At 48.5% G+C, this 23,567-nt stretch overlaps 2 protein-coding genes across 22 annotated transcripts in view; one reads left to right on the forward strand and one right to left on the reverse strand.

Moving 5' to 3' along the window:
• The window catches only part of PRR14L (proline rich 14 like), a 71,776-nt gene extending 69,220 nt beyond the window's left edge, over positions 1–2,556 (reverse strand). For 2 of the 8 annotated variants that reach the window (XM_008272163.4, XM_008272162.4), the window contains exons 1-2: positions 2,386–2,545; positions 622–739 (exon numbers count right to left, since the gene is read on the reverse strand). The gene's annotated coding sequence lies outside the window, so the exon portion shown is untranslated. Of the gene's footprint in view, positions 1–621; positions 740–2,017; positions 2,138–2,385 lie in introns of those variants that run through there. The other 6 variants (XM_070065850.1, XM_008272160.4, XM_008272161.4 and 3 more) reach the window with 6 other exon arrangements.
• Positions 2,557–6,093: 3,537 nt separating this feature from the next.
• Positions 6,094–23,567, forward strand: part of DEPDC5 (DEP domain containing 5, GATOR1 subcomplex subunit) — a 153,328-nt gene continuing 135,854 nt past the window's right edge. For 12 of the 14 annotated variants that reach the window (XR_011385158.1, XR_011385159.1, XR_011385160.1 and 9 more), the window contains exons 1-7: positions 6,094–6,230; positions 7,061–7,178; positions 11,422–11,509; positions 12,868–12,914; positions 14,757–14,842; positions 16,135–16,218; positions 17,575–17,624. Coding sequence is in view for 10 of the 14 variants with exons in the window: in XM_051826702.2 (XP_051682662.2) it covers positions 7,121–7,178; positions 11,422–11,509; positions 12,868–12,914; positions 14,757–14,842; positions 16,135–16,218; positions 17,575–17,624 (413 nt within the window). In the remaining 4 variants the exon portion in view is untranslated. Of the gene's footprint in view, positions 6,417–7,060; positions 7,179–11,421; positions 11,510–12,867; positions 12,915–14,756; positions 14,843–16,134; positions 16,219–17,574; positions 17,625–23,567 lie in introns of all 14 variants that reach the window. The other 2 variants (XM_051826697.2, XM_051826698.2) reach the window with 2 other exon arrangements.

Here is a 23,567-nt window from a genome sequence, read left to right on the forward strand (position 1 = left end):
AAAATGAACAAGTTCAACCAAATAATCTCCTGCCACCCTTAAAAACCCCCAGACTCCAAAGGATGGCTTTTTCTGTTTCTCTTTGTTTCAGCAAAGGAGACCTACAGACCCTAACAGTGAAGGTTCTGAGCTCAAACAAATCTGCGGGTACTCAGGGGCATTTGAGGTAATTTAAGAACACTTTGCATACAAAAGGGATGCGAAGCTTTTCTTTAGTGTGCCTTCCAGTAATCTGCTAGTGTTAATTTCAACCCCACCAAACAAAAACAGGAAAAAAAAAAAAAAACCCACCCCACCAGTGAGTGAAGGATTAACACTGCAGCTCTGGGATCTCATCAGAATACATTTTCTAACACTACAAAGCTGACAAAATGGCAACTTTTACGTTAGTCATTCCAGCACTCCCCAACATAAAAAAGTTTTCTGGAGGTACAAAATTTTTAGTAAAAAAGAAAAGAAAAAAAAAAAAAGATAAACAAACCCCAAACAGGAACAAAGGAAGGACACAGCCAAACAGAAAAAACCATGTGCCCCAAGAATCCCAAGTCTGAAGCCTCCCCCCTCCCTTTAATTCCACAGCCAAGGGCACTGCCACACTTGTGTCAGGGAACAAATACTCACAATAAGGATCAGGCCCTCGCAAGTCCACAACACTCCTGCACCTGGGGTGAGGAGCCCGCTTTTCCAAACTCAGACGCTGCAGTCAGACTCTCCATGAGGGGATTCCATGGGGCCTCTTCTGGAGGGGGGCACAGAAAGAAGAGTCTGTTTTAACAAGATCTCAAGACAAACTGAAAGCGAGCCGGGGGAAGTGCACATCCTGCAGAGGGCCCAGCTCCTCCGTGCAGACGGCACAGGAAGTCTCTAAAGCCTCCAGCACGGGCTTCCCTCTCCCCCCCTTATTAGCCTGCAGAAAAAGGATCCCTCTGTCTTCACACTGCGAAGGCTCCCGACGCCCGCTGACAAAGGCTGCCTGCAGCAAGCAGTTCCATCTCTTCTCAAAGGAGAGCCCGTCCGCACCACCCCATAGACTTACAGGTGGAGTTCTTCCAAGGGAGAGTCTTATTCTCCTTGGGAGAGCAAGAAGTTGGAATCACCCTGGTGCAGGGTAGGGGTGGGAGGGTGGGAGTGGGGGAGTGGGGGAGTGGCTGCCTGTGCACAACCACAAGGAAGCCTTTTTTTTTTTTTTTTTTTTGGTCACCAGAGCAAGTCGAGGGAGTGGGAGAGGACATCTCTAACTGGTCAGGGAGCAGCACTGATGGCCTCTGTGGACAAAGGAATGGCTGGCTTCAGGCATGAGTCTCCCTCCCTCTGAAGGGTCTCCCAAAGAGGAATCTCCCCCCTCACCCCCCCACCCCAGGGAGGCCCTCTTTGTAAATTTACGGAGTAAAGTATGCTAGGATCTAAGAGGACTGTGGCAAGTGTCCCTTCCTGCACCTGCGAGGCAGGAGGTAAAGTCTTCCTCTGGGGGAGAAAATTTTGGTTTTTTTTGGAACACTTGTGAAGGGGATTGGAGGAAGCACACGGTGGTGGGGGGGTCCACTCGTCTCTGTGCAAGACAGTAGCTTTTTTTTTTTTTTAAAGCACATGAAGAAACAGTAACAACTTGCTTAATGTTTACTATGTACTCAGCACGCACACAGACCGTCCCTAACCCTCATGACAACGCTAAGAAAACAGAAGCCAAATTAGTTAAGCCATTAGCCAAGGTCACACTCCGAACGCCTGCAGCCGAGAGACTGCAAGGGAAGAAGCGCAGCGAGGCGACACGACGTGGGGGTGGGGGGTGCGGGAGAGGGGCGACTTACAGCACCAGAAATTCAGGATCCCCCCCACCTCCCCACCTCGGGGGCGAAGGGGAAAAATAAGTGCAGGGAAGGCTTAGTCTCTCCAAGAGCCCCTCTGTCACTTTCGGGAAAGTTGAGTCTCCCTCTTCACACACGGGGGGCGCTGGCCAAAGTCGGGGTACCGGTCTCATCTGGGGGGTTTATGCCGTACGTCCCCCCCCCTCGGGCACCTTCCCCGGGACGGGTCTCCCTTTGCTGACACACGACAGGCGCAGAGGAAGAACGGGCGTCGTCCTGCCCCCAAGGGGAGAAGTTGGGGGGTCCCCCGCCCGATAGCGGCTGAAGAGCAGTCTTCTCCCCCGTCGGAGCCATAACTTGTAGAAGCCGTTTTTCCCCCTAGCGACGCAGGGCCCGGTCTCCTCCCTCTCTGGGTCGCTCCGCCGCCCGCAGCGCATACTCCATTCCACCTCCGGCGCCCGCAGACGGCTGGGGGCCCCCCGGGCGCCCCTGTAACCAACGCCACCCGGCGGAGGGTGCCCTCTGGGCGGAGTGGGGCGGGGCGGTTACGCCCGAAGCTCTCCCGTTCCCGGCCTCTTACCCCGAGGCCTGCTCCGCGGCCGTGCTTGCCCCGCCGGCTCGACCTCTGCAGCTGCAGCCCCGTCGCCGCCAAGTCCACCTGAGCTACGGAGCCCAGGGAGCCCTAGGGCGCTCCGGCCGCTACCGCCTCTTCGTCTCTATGGTTTCCCCCCGCCCTCCCCGTCCACCCCCCTCCGCACTTCCTCATCCGGGGCCCGAGCCAGCCATGCGGACTCCTGTAAGTCCCGCCCCCGCACGGCGCGCGCGCACTCCAAAGGGCGGCTCTTCCCGCGCCGGACCTCCCGCCCTCTGAAGCCCCTCCCCGCCCCCAGCCGCCCGCGACCCCGCCCCTCGGGCTCGGAATTTAAAGGGGAACACACTCCTAAATCTGCTGCTACTCCGTGGTCCGCGCCACCTTTTATATAGGGGGCATTTGCAACTCCGGCAGCTGGAGAGAGATCCCTGGAATCAAGGTTTTAGGTCCCCGACCACGATATCTAAATGACGCACCTCCTTCCAGTAACATCGCCTTGTTAGAATTTCTCCATAGCTTTGAACACTAGCTGAAATTGCTGTTTTATCTCCTTACCGACTTTTAAATCGTCTGTTCTGTTCATCGCTCTATGCGCAGCACCTAAAAAATAGGCATTCAATATATGTTTGCCCAGGAAGGAATTGAGGAGATCCAGGGAATAAAATCCACTTGCCTCAAAATCACACTGGCCTTGTGTTAAAAATAGAAACTCGTTGCTTGGTGCTTGTCAACAAGGCAAGAGCCAGAGGCTTGGAGAGAGAGATTTTAATTCTCTTTGCTATGATCAAGATATTTTGGAGTCGGTGAACATGCATTTTGACTGAGTGAGTGGTTTTTTTCCCCAACTTTAGCTGGGGTGGAGATATACAAACACATAGACCAACCCTATCATCGACAGCCTATATGAGCCCATATAGGACAGTTATATATGGGCTATTGTTTTTCTACTATGCACAGATGCAATTGGGATAAGCTAATTCATTTTAGAGCATTTTTAAATGTTCTAAATGTATGGCATTTTCACCCTCGAGTGCTTTGCTGGGGAACTGCATGCCCACAGAATGGACTCAGAGACCCAGGCTTACTGGTTTTGCCTTTGCCTTAGGCTCTAGCATAGCTCTGCACAGCACCATCACTGTTCTCCGTATTTTAAAATGGCATATTTTGTTCACCATGGATTCTTTGTGTTAACTTCGATCTTTAAAGAAATATTAGGTTGGCCGGCACCGCGGCTCACTAGGCTAATCCTCCGTATTGTGGCGCTGGCACACCGGTTCTAGTCCCGGTTGGGGCGCCAGATTCTGTCCCGGTTGCCCCTCTTCCAGGCCAGCTCTCTGCCAGGGAGTGCAGTGGAGGATGGCCCAAGTGCTTGGGCCCTGTACCCCATGGGAGACCAGGATAGGTACCTGGCTCCTGGCTTTGGATCGGCACTGCACGCGGGCCATAGCGGCCATTTGGGAGGTGAACTAATGGAAGGAAGACCTTTCTCCTCTCTGTCTCTCACTGTCTAACTCTGCCTGTGCAAAAAAAAAAAAAAAAAAAAAAAAAACAAAAAAAAACAACTATAAAAAAAGAGAAAGAAATATTAGGTTAAGGGTCCAATGAGTAAAGGGTCCAATGAGTAAAGTCGCCCCCCCTCCCTGCTAACGCACCGGGAAGGCAGTGGAAGATGGTCCAAGTACTTGGACCCCTGCAACCATGTGGGAGGCCCAGATGGAGTTCCTGGCTCCTGGTTTTAGCCTGGCTCAACTCTGGCTGTTGTTGCCCTTGGGGCAGTGAACCAGCAGATGGAGGACCTCTCTCTGTAACTCTACCTTTCAAATAAATAACTAAATCTTAAAAAAAAAAAAAAAAAAAACTTTAGAAAAAAAATTTAAGATGTTACATTATTTTGCTTACTGTGTTTTTTGGGTGCTCCCTTAATATTTTGTACCCCAAGGTGAGTGCCTCACTGACCTCACCCTAGTCCTAGCCTTGCTTCTAGCTTCAGGCTAGGCACTAGGCTCCTTGGGGTTCAAAAGAATTACCTATATGGTTGAATTCCCTAGTAGTTAGAGAAGAATCAATTGTTTGCTGAATGTCATGCTTTTGGTCAACGATACACTATACTTACACAGTACTTTCAATTCTTTTGTACAAGATGTATTTGTTTGTTTATTTGAAAGTTGGAGTTGGAGAGACAGGCAGGGTTGAATGAGCCACCTACTGGTTCATTCCCCAAGTGGCTGCGATAGTCAGAGCTGGGCCAGGTCTAAGTCAGTAGCCAGAAACTCCATCCAGGTCTCCCACATGGATGGCAGGGGTCCAAGCACTTGGGCCATTATCGGATGCTTTCCCAGGTGCACTAGCTGGAAATTGGGTCAGAAATGGAGAAACCAGGACTCGAGCCAGCACTCAGATACGGGATACAGGTGTCCCCAAGTGGTGGGCTTAACTTGCTGTGCCACAATACCCAGGCTCACTTCTTTTCATTTCAGAGACAGAACATGTCTTATTTCCATCTGAGAAGGCAGAAATCTGAGAGGAATGTCTTGTGCAAAGACACAGAGCTAGGCACTGTGCAGATGGCAACCAAGGCAAATGTATTACCTGTCCTGATTGGGAGCGGGGGAGGGCCTATCTGTATCTGCTGTGGTCTCCCTCACCCTGATCAGCTTTAGAGAATTTAAACCAAAAAACAAACAAGCAAACAAAAAACCCAAAACCCTCAACGCCGTGAACGTTCGTTATGAGCAGCCAACTTAAAAAGTGAACTGTTTGCATTTCTAAGACAGGACGCCGATTCTGGACCTCTCTTAGAAACACTCAGGTTCCTTGGCCCTGGGAGAACCAGTTAGCTCCCCCTTGCAGCCGGGCAGGCTTCCCCGCAAACCCCTGCTGGTTAAGACAGAGAACAGCAGGTGCATCTGGGTGTGTTGTTCCTGGAAGTAGCAACTTCGCGGGTCTGCTACATCTAACTTTCTCTCCCCCCAAAGATTTTGTAACTGTTGCAGCTGAGCCTGCATTATTCCATTTCCTTTGAGGTTAAAAAAAATGCTTATAATTATTCAATAGTTACTTTAACCAACTTCTCCCAAACCGGAAAGGAAAAGCATTCGTGCTTTCAAGAAAACAAAAACAAAAACAAACAAACAAACAAAAAAACGGTGGCGTGGACCAGAGCGGGTGGCACCGACGGCAGGAGATGGCCACTTGTCGGAAGCCCCTTGGCCAGCGTCAGGCCATCCAGCCCAGCTTTTTCCCATCGAGGAGACGATGGGGGTCAGGCTGAGTCCCGTGTGTGACAGCAAGACGCGGTCCATCCGTCTTTTCCTCTCAATGTCTCCGTCTGTGGAACACTATACAGTATCTAGGACCAGGAAGCTCGTGGGAAAGCTAAAAGATGTTTATTTTGTGCGAAGTTTCTTCACACCACGCACTTTCCACCAATTTTTTGAACACCCCGCCGCCATCCTCGGCATGACTTTCAAACTTTTTTTTTTTTCATCCAAATAACACTATCTTTTGTCGGTAGGGACACGAAGACCCCGGGGCAGAGACGCCCGTTTTCCTCGTTTAGGGGGACCAAGAAGTCGGAAATGAGGTTCTCGGGCACGGATTTTTTTGGATGACGTTCCGCCCACAAGGCAGGCGGCAGCCCGGCCCGGGAGCGGGAAATCCACCGCCCAAGCCAAGAGGCCGCACGCCCCGCCCCGCCCCGGCGCGAGCCCCGGATGAGGAAGTGGCACGGCCACCGAGACGACGCGGAGGCCCAGCGAGAGCGGCCCGGCGAGCGGGGGCGGGGAGGGGGCGGGGCCCCGAGGCGGAGCCACCTGCGCGGCGCGGGTTCTCAGGTGAGCGCTCGGTGGCCGGGGCGGGCCTGCCGGCTCCGGGTGCTCTGGGGGACGGAAGCCGAACGGGTCGTGGGGGCCATAGGCTGGGCGGCTGGAGGAGACGCTGGCAGGGTGAGGGGGGACCAGGCGAGGGTCCGACCCTGGGGACCCCGGTCTGAGGCAGGGAAGGGGTTCTGGAGCTGCGGGGTGAGTGGGGCTGCCCGCCGCGAAATGGGGGTGTCGGGGTACCTGATGGAGAGGGGGCATTGGCCCCGGCACCTCCCCACAGCGCTGTGTGACCTTGGACGAGTCTCGCTCCCTCTCTGAGCGTCCACGGGCCTCGGCTGTGGGACGGAGGCGGGAGGGTCCACTGAGAGGTGGCGCGGATGCAGGTTCGGGGTGGGAGCGCCGTCTCGCCGCCTCCGTGCCCGGGACAGGACCTGCGACCCGTGAGGTCTGGTGGCACTACCTCGGAGTCTCTGAGTGACCTTGGGCAGGTCCTTTGCTCGACGGGGCTCTCTCTTGATAATCGCTCGTGATGGGTGTCGATGGAGCCTGGCTGATTGATGGTGTCCCATTCAGCTACAAATCTTCCTGTTATAGGTATCACGGAGAAAATATCTTTCCCCGGGTCCGTAATCAGACCCTGGCCTGGGTTCCCCCTTAGTTCCTGATCTGTGGCTGTGTTATTTCTCCCTCTCTCCTTGTAGTTGGGGGAGTGGCTAACCCGCAAGGATTGGGGCTGTCAGCCGAGCAACGCCCCGCCCACCAGGTGGAGGGGGGAACCTAAAATCAAAAAGAGATTGCAAGAAGTCTGACCTTCCATCCTTTTGTTTTCGTTTCCATGGCAGGCAGACAAGATGACTTCTCTGCCCCGGGCTTGGAACAGCTAAAGGACCCGACACTGCAAGATGAGAACAACCAAAGTCTACAAACTGGTCATCCACAAGAAGGGCTTTGGGGGCAGTGGTCAGTATCGATCTGTTGGTCTTTGGGGCTCCCGTGTGAGTTGGCTGAGGCTCAGGGGTGTCCGTTGCCTTGAATGGTAGGCACTGGCTCATGTGACAGTTGAGGGTGGACAGGCAGCCCGTGTGCTTGAAGCAGCTACTGTTGTACCATGAGGAGGGTGTGGCGACCCGAGAGCACAGGCCCCTTTGAAAAGCATTTGCTTTGGGCTTCTAAGGGACACTGCGCACGTTGCCAGTTTACTGCCTTTCATTGGTTTAATTGTGCTGTTTATTACAAATGTACCGTGTACATGCAACTCCAGCCTGCCCTGGGTTGGCAGATGAGAGAAACTGAAACAGTCTTCCAGTTTTTACACTGAGTGAGAGAGTGAGCCTGCATGTGCCGAGGACAGGTTAAGATCAAAGCATGGGGCCGGCGCCGCGGCTCACTAGGCTAATCCTCCGCCTAGCAGCACCGGCACACCGGGTTCTAGTCCCGGTCGGGGCGCCGGATTCTGTCCCGGTTGCCCCTCTTCCAGGCCAGCTCTCTGCTGTGGCCAGGGAGTGCAGTGGAGGATGGTCCAGGTGCTTGGGCCCTGCACCCCATGGGAGACCAGGAAAAGCACCTGGCTCCTGGCTCCTGGCTCCTGCCATCGGATCAGCACGATGCGCCAGCCACAGCGCGCCGGCCGCGGTGGCCATTGGAGGGTGAACCAACGGCAAAGGAAGACCTTTCTCTCTGTCTCTCTCTCACTGTCCACTCTGCCTGTCAAAAAAAAAAAAAAAATATCAAAGCATGAACCTTTGGCTTCTGAGCATGGGAGGAGAGAGCAGGAAGCCCCGTGTCATCCTGTACTGAACCAGAATCCAAGTGCTGGCTCTGCTCTGTCCCCTGTTGCCTCAGACTAGCCCCTGGTTTACCTGATCTGCAAGTTCAAGGGCTGTAGAAGAGTTTCCTTTAGTGCCTTGAGTACATGAATCTGCAGAATAGGAGGGCTCTTCGTATGATTTTTTTTTTGTATGTAAAAGAATCATTTTTCTTTGTCGTAACCGTTCTTTAAAAAGATTTATTTTATTATTTATTTGAAAGTCAGAGTTACACAGAGAGAGAAGGAGAGACAAAGGGGGGGGGGTCGGTCTTGAGTTTACTCCCCAGTCAGCTGCAACGGCTGGAGCTGTGCCAATATGAAGCCAGGAGACAGGAGCTTCTTTTGGGTCTCCTATGCAGGTGCAGGGGCCCAAACACTTGGGCCATCTTCTACTGTTTTCCTAGGCCATACCAAAGAACTGGATTGGAAGTGGAACAGCCGGGACTTGAACTGGCACCCATATGGGATGCAGGCACTGCAGGCGGTGGCTTTCCCGCTATGCTACAGTGCTGGTCCGTCTTCACCATTTTTACTTCAGAAATTGGATGAAGAGCACAAGTCTTTTACATGTGTTTTTTGGTATGCATTTGCTCCTACAAGAGTATTTCAGAAAGTTTGTGGGAAAATGGAATTAAAAAGATTAAGTTTATTTTGAAATGGAAGACTCTAGAAATTCATGTATTTCTTTTCTTTCTTTAAAAATTTATCTATTTATTTGAAAGAGTTACACAGAGAGAGAAGGCGGGGCAGAGAGAGAGAGAGAAAGAGGGAGGTCTTCCATCCACTGGTTCACTCCCCAGATGGCCACAATGGCCGGAGCTGTGCCGATCTGAAGCCAGGAGCTTCCTTCGGGTCTTCCCACATGGGTGCAGGGGCCATCCTCTACTGCTTTCCCAGGCCATAGCAGAGAGCTGGATTGGAAGTGGAGCAGCTGGGACTCGAACCGATGCCCATATGGGATGCTGCACTGCAGGCGGCAGCTTTACCTGCTAAGCCACAGCGCCAGTCCCACATTTTTTTCATAATATATATGTTCCATAAATGTTTTGAAGATCACTCATATGCATGGATTTCAACATTTTTGTACCCCAATAAACTTATCTCTTAATTTTATTTTTTCCACAGACTTTTTGAATTACCCTTGTAAATTATGTAGGTTTCAGCCCCAGAGGGTTAGAATAGCCAAAAAGGGAAAACTATAGTTTCTATATCATAGGATATTGTGAAGCTTAAGAGAGATGATACATGAAAAGCATTTTAGCAGAATGGAAAGCTTTGTACAATAAACGTAGCCATTATAATCACTGGAACAAAGATATATTTGAAAGGCAATTTCTGCTAGCACTCACAGTCTATCTTGAAACTACACTTTGCATGCTGTTGATGTTGCCTAAACATCTGTAGAGGAGAATTGAAAACATCAGATAAATAACTTTTGGCAAAGAGAAAAAATACAGGGATACAGTATCCATACTATATACAATATGTACTCAAGGTGCGCAAGTTCATGTTTGACCTGAACAAGACAAAGGTGGTGAGGTGCTACAGGACTATAAATAAAAATGCAGCCAGCAGGTACTTAACTAGGTGCACAGCTGTGCCAGACAGAAAAGGAATGAATATGGCAAGGTCTCTAGAGCCCCAGGGGTTTCAGCCTAATGAGACAAACGTGCAAAGAAGGAAATAGTGAAACCAAGCCAAACGAAAATGTGCTCAGGGAGCTTAGTTTAGACTGTGAAGTTGGGGAGGGGCTTCCCAGGCAGCTGTCAATGGAAGCATTATACCAAATAAAATGTAGGGTTCACCCATTGCTGCGCTCTCCTAGGCTGAATATTTACTGAGTCTGTTTCTGTCTGGATATACATGTTTGTCATGGCGTTAGCACAATTAAGTATGTTGTCTTTCCCCCCAAATTAAAACAGAATAGTTTTCATGGTTTCTGAAACCATGTTTTCATGGTTCTGAATTTGTAACATTTGAAAGGGTTCTCCCTACCTCTGGTAGGAGGACATGGTAGATAAACATGTAAAACCATGTCTCTCTGACATGTTAAAGGTCTCTTTGGCCTTGAATGTGAACGGATACCTGAAACGCCCTAGTCAGGGGCCACCCTGTCAATTCCAGGCCACTTTGCTGCAATGAGATACCTGAGGTGTGGTTTTTATGACACGTGAAATCCGGGCCTGGTCACTTTGGGCAAGCTACTTTATCGCTCAGGTCATTTCCTCACTCGTGTTAGATCCAGAGACATACTGTGAGGGTTCCATTAAGACAGTGTTTTAGGGAGTGCTCTGAACATGGTATAAATATAAGGGACGGTGATGGATCGTGGGGCCCAGGCTGTTTTGTTCCTGGTAGGGGCCAGAGATGCAATGTTTGAGGGGATGAGGGACTGTGCCAGAGGCCCTGATTCCCAGAGAGCAGGGGCTGCTTTTTCCCTGGGAGCAGTGGGCATGGACTCTGGAGACACAGGTGCTCAAGCCCTGTCCCACTCAGCTGCTCACGGGCTTGGTGCTTCTGTGTGAATCCTGTGGTCATTTTTGGTAATCACCTTTCTTGAGGCCCCTAAGTTCATAAAGAGAAGAGGTTCGTGTCCGAGACTGGGCGCCCCCATTGGTGTGGCATCTGGTGAGGGTGGGCCGAGAGCATTGTAGAGGAAGGGTCTCCTGGAGAGAGCTGAGAAGCGGAAAGAGTGCTGCTGGGCCCGGTCAGGCTTTATAACCAACTCTGTTGTGACAGCTACCTGCTGAGGGCACATCCCTGATGGACCTCCTGCCAGGCCTGCCTCCTGTACACCGTAACTGGATTAAGTGGCCACCCTCAAAGGCAGAGTGAGAAAGACAAAGGTAGACACACACAGAGGCCAATCTTCCAGCCACTGGTTCACTCCCCAAATGGCTGCAACAGCCAGGGCTGGGCGAGTCTGAAGCCAGGGGCCAGGAACACAACCCAGGTCTCCCGCATGGGGTGGCAAGGGCCCCAGACCTTAGGCCGTCCTCTGCTGCCTTCCCAGGCACGTTGGTAGTATGCTGATGCTAACGCTTCTGCATCAGAAGCAGAGCAGCCGAGACTCAGACAGGTGCTCTGATACGGGATGCCAGCGTTGCGAGCGGCAGTTTAACCCACTGTGCTGCCATGCCAGTCGCAAGTCGCCACCGACTTAGTACCATTAATTGTGACTCTGGAGTTGAAAACATCCAAGTTCAAGGGCCAAGTCATACTGAAACCACAGCATTGTTCGAAACATTGATTGGAAGTGGAGCCCCGTCTGTGGGATAGGGTATTCATCCAATACCAACGAAACAGAGCGGTGAGGGCCCGTTTGAGAATGTACGCAGGGTGCCTGGCGCCCAAGTGAACGAGCTTTCTGCTTGAGGTTTCTGGCTTGTCTTTCAGACGATGAGCTGGTTGTGAACCCCAAAGTGTTTCCTCACATCAAGCTTGGAGACATCGTGGAGATTGCTCACCCCAATGACGAATACAGGTGAGTGTCTCCCCAGGGCTAAGGGTACTGGGTGGCCGGCCACTTCCGAATGATACTTAGGCTAAGTGACCACAAGGGTAGAATTGCTCTTTGCCTTTCGATAAAAATACTCGTACCCTTTAGGATCTGAGCAATCAATAGGATTTTTTTAAAAGATTTATTTGTTTTTTATTTGAAAGGCAGAATGAGAGAGAGAGAGAGAGAGAGAGAGAGAGAGAGAGGAGATCTTCCATCCACTGGTTCACTCCCCAAATGGCCACAATGGCCGGAGCTGGCCCAGACCAAAGCCAGGAGCCAGGAGCTTCTTCTGGGTCTCCCATGTGGATGCAGGGGCCCAAGGACTTGGGCCATCTTCTACTGCTTTCCCAGGCCATAGCAGGGAGCTTGACTGGAAGTGGAGCAGCCAGGTCTAGAACCGGCTTAACCTGCTTAACTGGTAGGTGGTGGCTTAACCTGCTATGCTACAATGCCTGCCCCTTGATCAATCAATTTTAAAAGTGGTCCATTCTGCCTGTTTTTCTTTGTAATGTTTATTTACTTTAATTTTATTTAAAAGGCAGAGAGAGAGAGCACGAGAGTGAGCTTCCATCTGCTGGTTCCAACAACAGTGAGGGCTGGGCCACGGCAAAGTCAGGGGCCCAGAACTTTATCCAGATCTCCCACATGGCCACATGGGTGGCAGGGCCTCAAGCACTTGAGCTGTCACTGCTGCCTCCCAGGATGCATTAGCAGAAAGCGAGATTGGATGCCAAGCAGCCAGGACGTGAACCAGGCCCTCTGTTTTTAAAGTGAAGATAACAACTCTGGAAAATTCTGCGAGCAGGTGTTGGTGGCACAGTGAGTTAAACTGTTGCTTGCGACACCATATTCCATCTCGGAATGCTGGTTTGAGTCCTGGCCCACTTGATTTCCAATCCAGCTTCTTGCTAATGCATCCTGCGTGGCAACAGATGGAGGCTTCAGTGCCTGCTGCCCACACGGGACAGCTATACAGAATTCTGGACTCCTGGCTTCAGTTTCCCCTCGCCCAGTTATTGCCATCATGGGGGGCGGGGGGTAACCAGTGGATGGAAGGTATCTCTCTGTCTCTCTTTCTCTCTCTAACTTTGCCATTCTGACTTTCTAGTAGTTGAAAATAAATAAACATTTAAAACACAATTTAAAAAGTAGAAAAGAAAATTCTGTAGCATTTACCCACGTCCCTTGGTATAGGGTCTTTGTTTCTCAGGGAGCTTTCTTCCGTTGCTGGGCTACCAGATACCCCGTGTCCACAGGGGTCTGTTTCCTTTTGTGGGGGTACAGAGAGCCCAAGGGTCACTGCTTGCGGCTTCCCAACTCCTTGTTACTTTCTTTTCCAGCCCTCTGCTTCTGCAGGTCAAGTCACTTAAGGAGGATTTGCAGAAAGGTAAGAATTATGTCTCACTTCTCTGAGAATCTTTTTTTTAAGTATATTTACTGTCTCAGAACTAGCCCTTGGATCAGAGTAAGTACCTGCCTTCTTATCACATTCTGCTCCCTCTTAAAAAATTATCAGATTTAAAAACCGCCAAGCAATCTCATTTGTCAACCTCTTGAGTTCACTGAAGAAATTATCTTTATTTAGAATCAAAAGTTGATCTGAATATGTGATGCTCTATACTTCAACTCCAAAAAAAACTGTTGGTAAAGTATATTTCTCTACACATTAACATATTAAATTTTTTCACAAGATTCTTCTTGAGTGGCTACTCTGAGTGAGGGGGGGGTGGGGGATAAATACATATTCATGGTTGCCTACCACGTGTACAGGCACTGAGCTGGAAGCATTTTGTCATCTGTCTTTATCCTTCGAATGACTCTTGCACAAGTGAGCAAATTCAGGTTCAGGGAGACTGTAAGTGGAGCCAGAAGTGGCGATTCCACCGACTCATTATGGATACAAATTTTGTTTTTAAAGATTTATTTATGTATTTGAAAGGCAGAGTTACAGAAAGGCAGAGGCAAAGAGAGAGAGAGAAAGGTCTTGCATTCGCTGGTTCACTCCCCAAATGGCCACAACTGCTGGAACTGGGCCAATCCGAAGCCAGGAACTTCCTCCCAGTCTCCCATGTGGGTGCAGGGACCTAAGGACTTGGATCATCTTCCACTGCTTTCCCAGGCATATTAGCAGGGAGCTGGATTGGAAGTGGCGCAGCTGAGATATGGGATCCCGGTATGGCAGGCTGTGGCTTTACCTACTATGCCACAGCACTGGCCCCTTCTTTTGGCTATCTTATGTTGCTTCTTCAATTGTTTATTTTCCTTCATGTCTCCCTGCCCTTACCCCTCCTCTCTCACCACTTCCTCCTTTTTTTTTTTTTTTGTGTGTGTGTGTGTGTGTGTACAAAATATTTATTTGAGAGAGAGAGAGACAGAGAGTCAAAGAGACAGAGAGACACAAAAACAGATGGGCAAAGAGAACTCCCATCCACCAAATGGGCACGACAGCTGAGGCTGGGCAAGTGGAAGCTGGGAGCTAGAAACCCAAGCCAGATCTCCTGCTTGGATAGCAGGGACCCGACCGTCACCTTCTGCCTCCCAGGGTATGCATTAGCAAGAAGCTGGAATCAGGAATGGAGCCACAACCGGAATCCAGGCATCACAACTAGTATCTTTTTTTAAAATTAATTTATTTATTTCAAAGACAGAGTTACACAGAGAGAGAAGGAGAGGCAGAGAGAGAGAGAGATCTTCCATCTGCTGGTTCACTTCCCAATTGGCCGCAACGGCTGGAGCTGAGCTGATCTGAAGCCAGGAGCCAGAGCTCCTTCTGGGTCTCCCACAGGGATGCAGGAGCCCAAGGACTTGGGCCCTCTTCTACTGCTTTCCTGGCCCCTAGCAGAGAGCTGGATCAGAAGTGGAGCAGCCGGGACTTGAACTGGCACCCAAATGGGATGCTGGCACTGCAGACGGCAGCTTTACCTGCTATGCCACGGCGCCAGCCCTTCAACTGGCATCCTAATTGCTAGGTCAGGTGCCTGCTCCACCTCCACTCCTTTTTTGTTGTTGTTGTTGCTTTGGCTCAGATCTTATTTTATCTGCTTGTTTTACCTGTAAAGCGGAAAGCAGAAATCTTTAAATTTTAAGCTGCAGGATAAAGAATGTGTTTCCTGCCCATGGCAAATGATCAGTTGTGTTTCTGTTGAATATCAGAGCAGTTATAAGTTAGAATGTTATTTACCTGCTGTTCAGAATGTGTTATCTGAACTGAATTTCTTCTTTGATTCAGAAACTATCAGTGTGGACCAGACTGTGACTCAAGTGTTCCGGCTAAGACCTTACCAAGACGTCTATGTGAATGTAGTAGACCCCAAGGTGTGTCTAGCATCCTTCCTGGAGGTTCCATCACTAAGGAAATAATGGGTTAGCAAAGAGTGGTGTTAGACTCTTAGATGTGTGGTCAGCTATATCATTTAGATCAGGGTAATAGGTAAGTTGCATTTGAATCTCTCCCATCTCCTTTCTGAAGCTTGTCTTAGTAAGATTCTGGATATGAGACTATATGGAAACTTTCTATTCAAACACTAAAATTGCTTTAAGTATTCTCATTTTTCTTTAAGAGGTGATGCTATAATAGGTTAAAAAAACATTGCCCAGAGGTATTATTATTATTTTTTTTTTCATTATTTTTTGATAGGCAGAGTGGACAGTGAGAGAGAGAGACAGAGAGAAAGGTCTTCCTTTACTGTTGGTTCACCCTCCAACGGCCGCCGTGGCCGGTGCACCACGCTGATCCAAAGGCAGGAGCTAGGTGCTTATCCTGGTCTCCCATGGGGTGCAGGACCCAAGCACTTGGGCCATTCTCCACTGCACTCCCTGGCCATAGCAGAGAGCTGGCCTGGAAGAGGGGCAACCGGGACAGAATCTGGTACCCCAACCGGGACTATAACCCGTGTGCTGGCGCCACAGGTGGAGGATTAGCCCATTGAGCCACAGCGCTGGCCGAGATATTATTATTTTAAAGATTTATTTGTTTATTTGAGAGGAAGAGTTGCAGAGATAGGGAGAGACAGACAGAGGTCTTTCATCTGCTGGTTTACTCCCCAAACAGCTGCAACAGCCAAAGCTGAGGTAATCTGAAGCCAGGGGCCAGGAGCGTTTTCAGGTCTCCTACTTGGGTGCAGGCGCCAAGCACTTGGGCCATCTTCCACTGCTTTCCCAGGCCATAAGCAGAGAGCTGGATTGGAAGAGGAGGAGCCAGGACATGAACCAGAGCCCATATGGGATGCTGGTGCCACAGGCTTATCCTGTGCCACAGCACCAGCCCCATGTCCAAAGGTATTATTAACATTATATAGGGAAATAAAGCACATAATACAATGTCAGGAATGTGCAGAATTAAGACTAAAATACAGAATTAATAGTGTGATACCTTTTATGCACTAAATGGGATAGAACTGCTATAGGAGCTATTGTAGCCATCATCCATCCTCCAACGCTTTCCTTAGTAGAATAAAATTCCATTTGTTGGAATTCTGCTATTGAATGCTCGTCTAGTAGTTTTCTCTGTTGCAAAAGTTTTTTCTCCCCATAGTTAGTAGTATTATCTTATGACTATAAAGTGTGGTAAAATAATGCAGAAAGATAAATTTGATTATCTCTTTTAGGATGTGACCCTTGACCTAGTGGAATTAACTTTTAAGGATCAGTATATTGGCCGTGGGGATATGTGGCGACTAAAGAAAAGTTTGGTAAGATGTGGCTTTTTATTAAGTCTGTTACTTTTTCTATTATAGGACTAATTCTTGTTTATGATAGAGGTTTACATGATTTAGAAGGGAGAGTAGATTTATTTATTTGACAACTAGGACAACATAAAGAGAGAGCGAGCGAGAGTTCTACCATCCACTGGTTTACTCTCCAAATGGCTGCAACAGCGAGGTCTAAGCCAGGCTGAATCCAGGAGCCAGGAGCTCCATCCTGGTCTCCCACATGTGTAGTTGAGGCCTGCAATTGCAGGGAGCTGGATCGGAAGTGGAGCAGTCAGATTTCAAACCGATGCTCCAGGAGAGGATGCTGGCATTGCAAGCAACAGCTTAACCCACGGCATGTCAATGCTGGCTCCTGATTTCAGATTTTTAGTTGCTCTTCTTCGCTCCTCCTGTCTCCTATGGGCAGGTACTTATCATCTCTAGTGATGGCTCGGAGCTGGATAGCTAGAATGCAGGTCTTATATATTCCAGTTCAGACTGTTTTCTGGAATATCTTCCACCCTCTTTCCATATTGTTGTTTTTAAGACACATTGATGTATTTGAAAGGCAGAAATTGTCCATTTGTTGGTTTACTCTCCAAATGCCTTCAGCAGGCCAGGCGGACTCCAGGAGCCAGAAAATCCATCCAGGTTTCCTATATGGGTGACAGGAAACCAAGTATTTTGGCTGTCATCTGCTGCCTCCTCTGTATGTTAGCAGGAACGCTAGATCAGAAGTGCAGCATAGCTGGGACTCAAATCAGGCACTCTTAGCTGGAGTGCAAGCATCCCAAGCTGTGGCTTAACTCGCCGTACCACAACACCTGTGCCCCCAGTTTATATCTTTCTAATGAACATTTTCTGAAAACGATCAGTTTCTTCAGAATTGTGAGTTTTTGTGTGTGACACAACAAACTATTCAGTAGAACTTGCATAGAGTCCTACGTATGTTGCATAGAACATACATAGAGTGTAGAGTTTAAGAACAAAACTGTGCTTATTTTTTATTTGGTGAAGAATGTTTACATTTTCTAAAATGAGAGATAAAGTGAGAAGTAAACTACTCTGTGAGTCTATAAATGAGTGTATCAATGTAGACACATATGTAAACACGTATGAAGATAAGTATGTTTGCGAAGCTAACCCCTCATCACCTGGTCTTCACTGCTGTCCGCACTTGCCAGACTCTTAAGAACTTCCTGTTAGACCTGCCCCAGCAGGTTTTCCTGTGAGGTAAGTCCATTACTCTTACGCTAATTAAACTTGGGGTTGTTAGAAGAGGTTAGAAAGCTAGCCGCCCTTCGCTGTGACTTCCATGGCCTTGGTATGTTGACTCTCTCTCCCTTCCCCACTTAGGTCAGCACCTGTGCCTATATCACCCAGAAGGTGGAATTTGCTGGCATCAGGTAGGTATTACATCTCTCTCTCTCTCTTTAATTCATCAGAGTGGCAGAGACAGAGATCTTCCATCCACTGATTCATTCTCGCAAGTGTTCACCAAGCCAGGACTGGGCCAGGACTGGGCCAGGCCAAAGCCAGAAGCCAGGAATTCCATCCAGGTCTCCCACATGGGTAGTAGGAACCCATGTATTTGAGCCATCATCTGCTAATTCTTAGGTGTACTAGCAGGGAGCTGGATTGGAAGTGGATGTAGGACTCTATCCCAAGTACCCTGATATGGGACCTGGGCATCCCAAGCAGAGGCTTAACCCACTGTGCACAGTGTCTCCCCTGCCTCACTCTTCACTTACCAGCAAGTACATAAGTGTAGGATTTAGCACAGTGACTGAGCTACATAAGGCTCTTTTTTTTTTTTTTTTTAAGATTTATTTATTTATTTATTTGAAAGTCAGAGTTACACAGAGACAGAAGCAGACAGAAGCAGAGGCAGAGAGAAAGGGGTCTTTCATCTGTTGGTTCACTCCTCAGATGGCCGCAACGGGTGGAGCTGAGCCGATCTGAAACCAGGAGCCAGGAGTTTCCTCTGAGTCTCCCACTTGGGTGCAGGAGCCCAAGGAGTTGAGCCTTCTTCTACTGCTTTCCCAGGCCATAGCAGAGAGCTGGATAGGAAGTGGAGCAGCTGGGACTTGAACCAGCGCCCACATGGGATGCCAGCACTGCAGGACTACAATCTAGTTGCATGCCTCCCATAGAAGTCAGTGGTTCAGAAACCTGGATCTATTCCTACAGTACCAGTGATCTGTGGTTAGGGTGACACTGGGCAAGCCAGGTAAACAGTCTGTGCTTCCACAAAAGGAAGTGGTTGGTTTATTATCTTTGTCAAGGAAATATTTTTCTGAAGATAGTTTAGACTTTGTGGGCATGATCTCAGGTTTCTGCATATTCTCTCCCCCTCTCTTTGTGTTTGTGTATATGTTGATGTTTCAAATATTTACAAATGTAAAAATCGTTCTTAGCTTTGATCTGTTGGAAAACAGGAGATGGCCCAGATTGGCCTGTAGAAACCCTCTCTGATCCCTTTCATTCTTGAATTCCTTGTTTCTCTCCATAAATGGCCTCATATGCCTGGCACTAGATAGAGAAAAGAAAACCCAAACACAGTGTCAGTTTTAGTCTTTGAAGATCTATCTTAATGTGTTGCTCATATATTGTTAAATGTAAACCCCAAAGTCTGTTCTTTTTCCAGAACACTTAAGGATTCTTACACTGAATCAAAGGTCACTTTCTTTTGCTAACTACATCAGTGCATCCTTTATTTATTTATTTATTTTGAAAGATTGATTTATTTGTTGGAAAGGCAGAGTTACAGAGAAGGGGGAGAGACAGACAGATCTTCTATCCACTAGGCCAAAGCCAGGAGCCTCATCTGGGTCTCCTAATTGGGTGCAGGAATCCAAGCACTTGGGCCATCTTCTGCTGCCTTCCCAGACCATAGCAGAGAGCTGGATCAGAAGTAGAGCAGCCGGGACTCAAACTGGTGCGCATATCGGATGCCGACGTCACTGACGATTGCTTAACCTGCTATACCACAATGCCAGCCCCTCAATGCATGCTTTTAAAAAAAGGAAAAGAAGAAAGAAAAAAACTAAGGAAGAGAAAGTACAGTTATCTATGTAGTTAAAGTCGTTAATTGTAAAAGAATTTCCCGGTAATTGAATGCATCATCCTTCAATTTAGTTATAACTAAGGATATATGAGACAGTTTCTTTGGCTTGAGACTGTGCTTTTGCAACCTTATTTTTTCTTAAAAGATAAATATTTTTTATTTTCTCTGAGCAAATTCTGAATGTATTACAGTGTTGAACTTAAATTGGTGTTTTTAAAAACACTAAAAAAAAAAATCTAAAAGGAAAATGCTGTAGGGGCAGGCATTTGGTGCTTTGGTTAAGATGCTGCTTGGGATGTGTGCATCCCATGTCAGGTGCCTGATTCAAGCCCTGACTCCTCCACTTCCCATCCAGCTGCCTCCTCATGCACACCCTGGGAGGAGACAGTGATGGCTCAAGTACTTCCATCTCTACCACCCAAATGGAACATCTGGCTTGAGTTTCAGGCCTTGAGTTCTCTGCCTTTCAAATAAAATGAAAATGAATACACATTTAAAAATATTGTAGTAAAGTTTCATCTCTTCATTGATTGACCTTTTGTTTTTTTTAAAAATATGAACTTTAAACCCTAACCTGTTTGATCACATTTGTAAATAGATCTCATTTTCCTAGATACAGTTTTTAGGTCAGTCACACTAGCTATAGTTCCTTCCCTCCTTCCTTCATCACTTTTATTCATTATTATTGTTATTATTACTGTATATATTCACTTTTAGAAAAATTGCATTCCAGAAATATGTAAACACAGGAAGCCCCTCTCAGTCTCACCCTTCAGAGTGGCCATGCCATAGGATTCCTGGCCCTTAATTATCAGCCGTTCTGGTTCGGACCTGTTGCGGGCAGGCTTAGAGCCCCCTGGAGCAACCACGTTGCCTGTGTCCCCCTGGATGCTCATACTGCAGAACGTCCTTGCTATCTTCTCTTACTGGAGCTCTGAGTTTGTGGTGGCCTCCCTGAAAATATCTCCTGCTTATAAAATTAGTACTATTAATGATCCTCTTCTTTTTAAAGATTTACTTGAGGGCCGGCGCTGTGGCTCAATAGGCTAATCCTCCTGGTTCTAGTCCCAGTCGGGGCGCCAGATTCTGTCCCGGTTGCTCCTCTTCTAGTCCAGCTCTCTGCTGTGGCCCAGGAAGGCAGTGGAGGATGGCCCAAGTCTTTGGGCCCTGCACCCGCATGGGATACCAGAAGCAGCATCTGGCTCCAGGCTTTGGATCAGCGTGTTGCGCCAGCCACAGCGGCCATTAGGGGGTGAACAAACGGAAAAAGGAAGACCTTTCTCTCTGTCTCTCTCTCTCACTGTCCACTCTGCCTGTCAAAAAAAAAAAAAAAAAAAAAAAAGATATACTTGAGAGGTAGAAAGAGACAGAGAAAAGATCTCCCACGTGCTGGTTTACTGCACAAATAATGGCCACAGTGGTCAGGGTGTTGTCAGAACTGAAGCTGGAGCCAAGAACTCAATCTGGTCTCTCATGTCGGTGGCAGGGACCCAATTCCTGTGCCATCATCTGCTGCTTCCCAGGGTCTACATCAGCAGGAAGTTGGAATCAGCAGTCAGATATTTTTTTTTATTTTTTTTTATTTTTTTGACAGGCAGAGTGGACAGTGAGAGAGAGAGACAGAGAGAAAGGTCTTCCTTTGCCGTTGGTTCACCCTCCAATGGCCGCCGCGGCCGGCGCGCTGCGGCCGGCGCACCGCGCTGATCCGATGGCAGGAGCCAGGAGCCAGGTGCTTTTCCTGGTCTCCCATGGGGTGCAGGGCCCAAGCACCTGGGCCATCCTCCACTGCACTCCCTGGCCACAGCAGAGGGCTGGCCTGGAAGAGGGGCAACCGGGACAGAATCCGGCACCCCGACCGGGACTAGAACCTGGTGTGCCGGCGCCGCTAGGCGGAGGATTAGCCTAGTGAGCCACGGCGCCGGCCAGCAGTCAGATATTTTTAAGTAATGCTGCTTGGGATATGTGTATCCCATGTCAGGTGGGATATTTTTTTAAAAGATTTATTGATTTATGTATTTGAAAGGCAGAGGGAGAGAGAGATAGGGATAAAGACAGGGAAAGATATCCTGCATCCACTAGTTCACTCCTCAAATGACTGCATCGGCCATGGCTGGGCTGGGCCGAAGCTAGGAGCTTCGTCTGGGTCTCCCATATGGGTGGCAGGAGCCCCAAGTACTTGGCCATCTTCTGCTGCTTTCCCAGGTGCATTAACAGGGAGCTGGATCAGAAGTGGAGCAGCTGGAACTCCAACCAGTTCTCAGATGGAATGCTGGCATTGCAGGAATTTGCTTAACCCATTGTGCCACAACATTAGCCCCTGATGTGAGATGTTTGCATCTTAACTACTAGGTGAAATGTCTACTCCCAAGTGTCACTTCCTGAGAAAATGTTCCATCACAGGCATATGCTAAATATTTTTTACATGCAGTGCTTGCTCATTGTAGACATTTTAAAAAAAATAAAGAAGCTGTGGAAAAGCCCATAGTATTACTACTCAGAAGTAACCAGTTAATATTTTAACATCATTGTATCAAAATGTTATGCCTTTTTTCCCTGTAGCCTGAGACCATACAGTGTATACAATTTTATATACGTGTACTGTTTTTAAAAAAACACAAAAACCCTCTTCTCTTCTCATAATTTTAAAATAGCTGTGTCCTAGTCCATTTTCTGTTGCCATAAACTGAATGACACCATCGGGGTAACTGTTTCTAGTAGTTCTAGAAACTGGGAAGGTCAAGATCAAGGTCAGAGTCATCCAGAGCTGGAGGGGAATCTCTGGAGTCCCAGGGTGACCAGGGCATCATTCAGACAGAGCAGACTAACACAGGTCTCTCCCATTTATTTATTTCTTTGTTTGCTTATTAGTTTATCTACTTATTATTTGAAAGGCAGAGTGGGCCGGCGCCGCGGCTCACTAGGCTAATCCTCCGCCTTGCAGCACCGGCACACCGGGTTCTAGTCCTGGTCGGGGCGCCGGATTCTGTCCCGGTTGCCCCTCTTCCAGGCCAGCTCTCTGCTGTGGCCAGGGAGTGCAGTGGAGGATGGCCCAAGTCCTTGGGCCCTGTACCCCATGGGAGACCAGGAGAAGCACCTGGTTCCTGCCATCAGATCAGCGTGGTGCGCCAGCCCCAGCGCGCCGGCCGTGGCGGCCACTGGAGGGTGAACCAATGGCAAAGGAAGACCTTTCTCTCTGTCTCTCTCTCTCACTGTCCACTCTGCCTGTCCAAAAAAAAAAAAAAAAAAAAAAAGAAAAAGAAAAAGAAAAAAGAAAAGAAAGGCAGAGTGACAGAGAGAGAGATCTTCCCTCTGCTGATTCACTCCCCAGATGGCTGCAATGGCCAGGGCTGATGAGGCCAAAGTCAGGAGCCAGGAGCTTCTTCCGGGTCTCCCACATTGGGGGACAGAGGCCCAAGGACTTACACCATTTTTGCTGCTATTTGAGGCACATTAGCCAGGAGCTGGATTGGAAGTGGAACAGCCAGGACTTGAACAGGCACCCATATGGGATGCTGGTGTCATAGGCGACAGCTTTACCCACAACACCAGCCCTTATTTTAACTTCACAAAAAGAGACAGGTTGGGGCTGGCGTTTGTAGTGCAGCTGGTCAGACTGCCACTTGCTGCATTGACAACCCATATTTGAGTGCCAGTTCAAGCCTCAGCTGCTTTGCTCCTAATCCAACTCCCTACTGATGTGCTTGGGAAAACAGCAGAGGATGGCCCAAACACCTGGGCCCCTGCACCCACATGGAAGACAGAGTTCCTGGCTCCTGTCTTCACCCTGGGCTGGACATGGCCATTGCAGCCATTTGGTGAGTGAACCAGTGGATAGAAGTTTGATCTCTCCCTCCCTCTCTCTCTATCTTTCTCTCTCTCTCTCTCTCTCTCTCTCTCTTCCTCTATCTTCCCCTCCACCCACCCCCTTCAAATAATTACATAGATGTTTAAGAGAGAGGGGGCCAGGAATTAGGCTCTTGGCTACTTTTGGATAAGGACAAGTTAAAGCTTAGGAATAAAGATCAAATCTCTCTGTCTCTCTCTCTGTATATGTGTATGTTTTAATAAAGAACTATTTCCATCAAATGATAATAGCTGTTCTGCACTTTACCAGGTCCTCTCATTTACAGCATCTCATTTGATCTTCCTAGGAGTTATCAAAGATGGATAGAACAGTATTCTTACTAACTGTGTTTACAGTTACTTAAAAACCAAGAATAAGAAAAATTATGGCCTGACCTCCAGAAAGGAGTTGAGGCACTAGAATATAACCCCGAGTTTT

Source organism: Oryctolagus cuniculus, chromosome 21, assembly GCF_964237555.1.
Source record: "Oryctolagus cuniculus chromosome 21, mOryCun1.1, whole genome shotgun sequence".
Classification (NCBI taxonomy): domain Eukaryota; kingdom Metazoa; phylum Chordata; class Mammalia; order Lagomorpha; family Leporidae; genus Oryctolagus; species Oryctolagus cuniculus.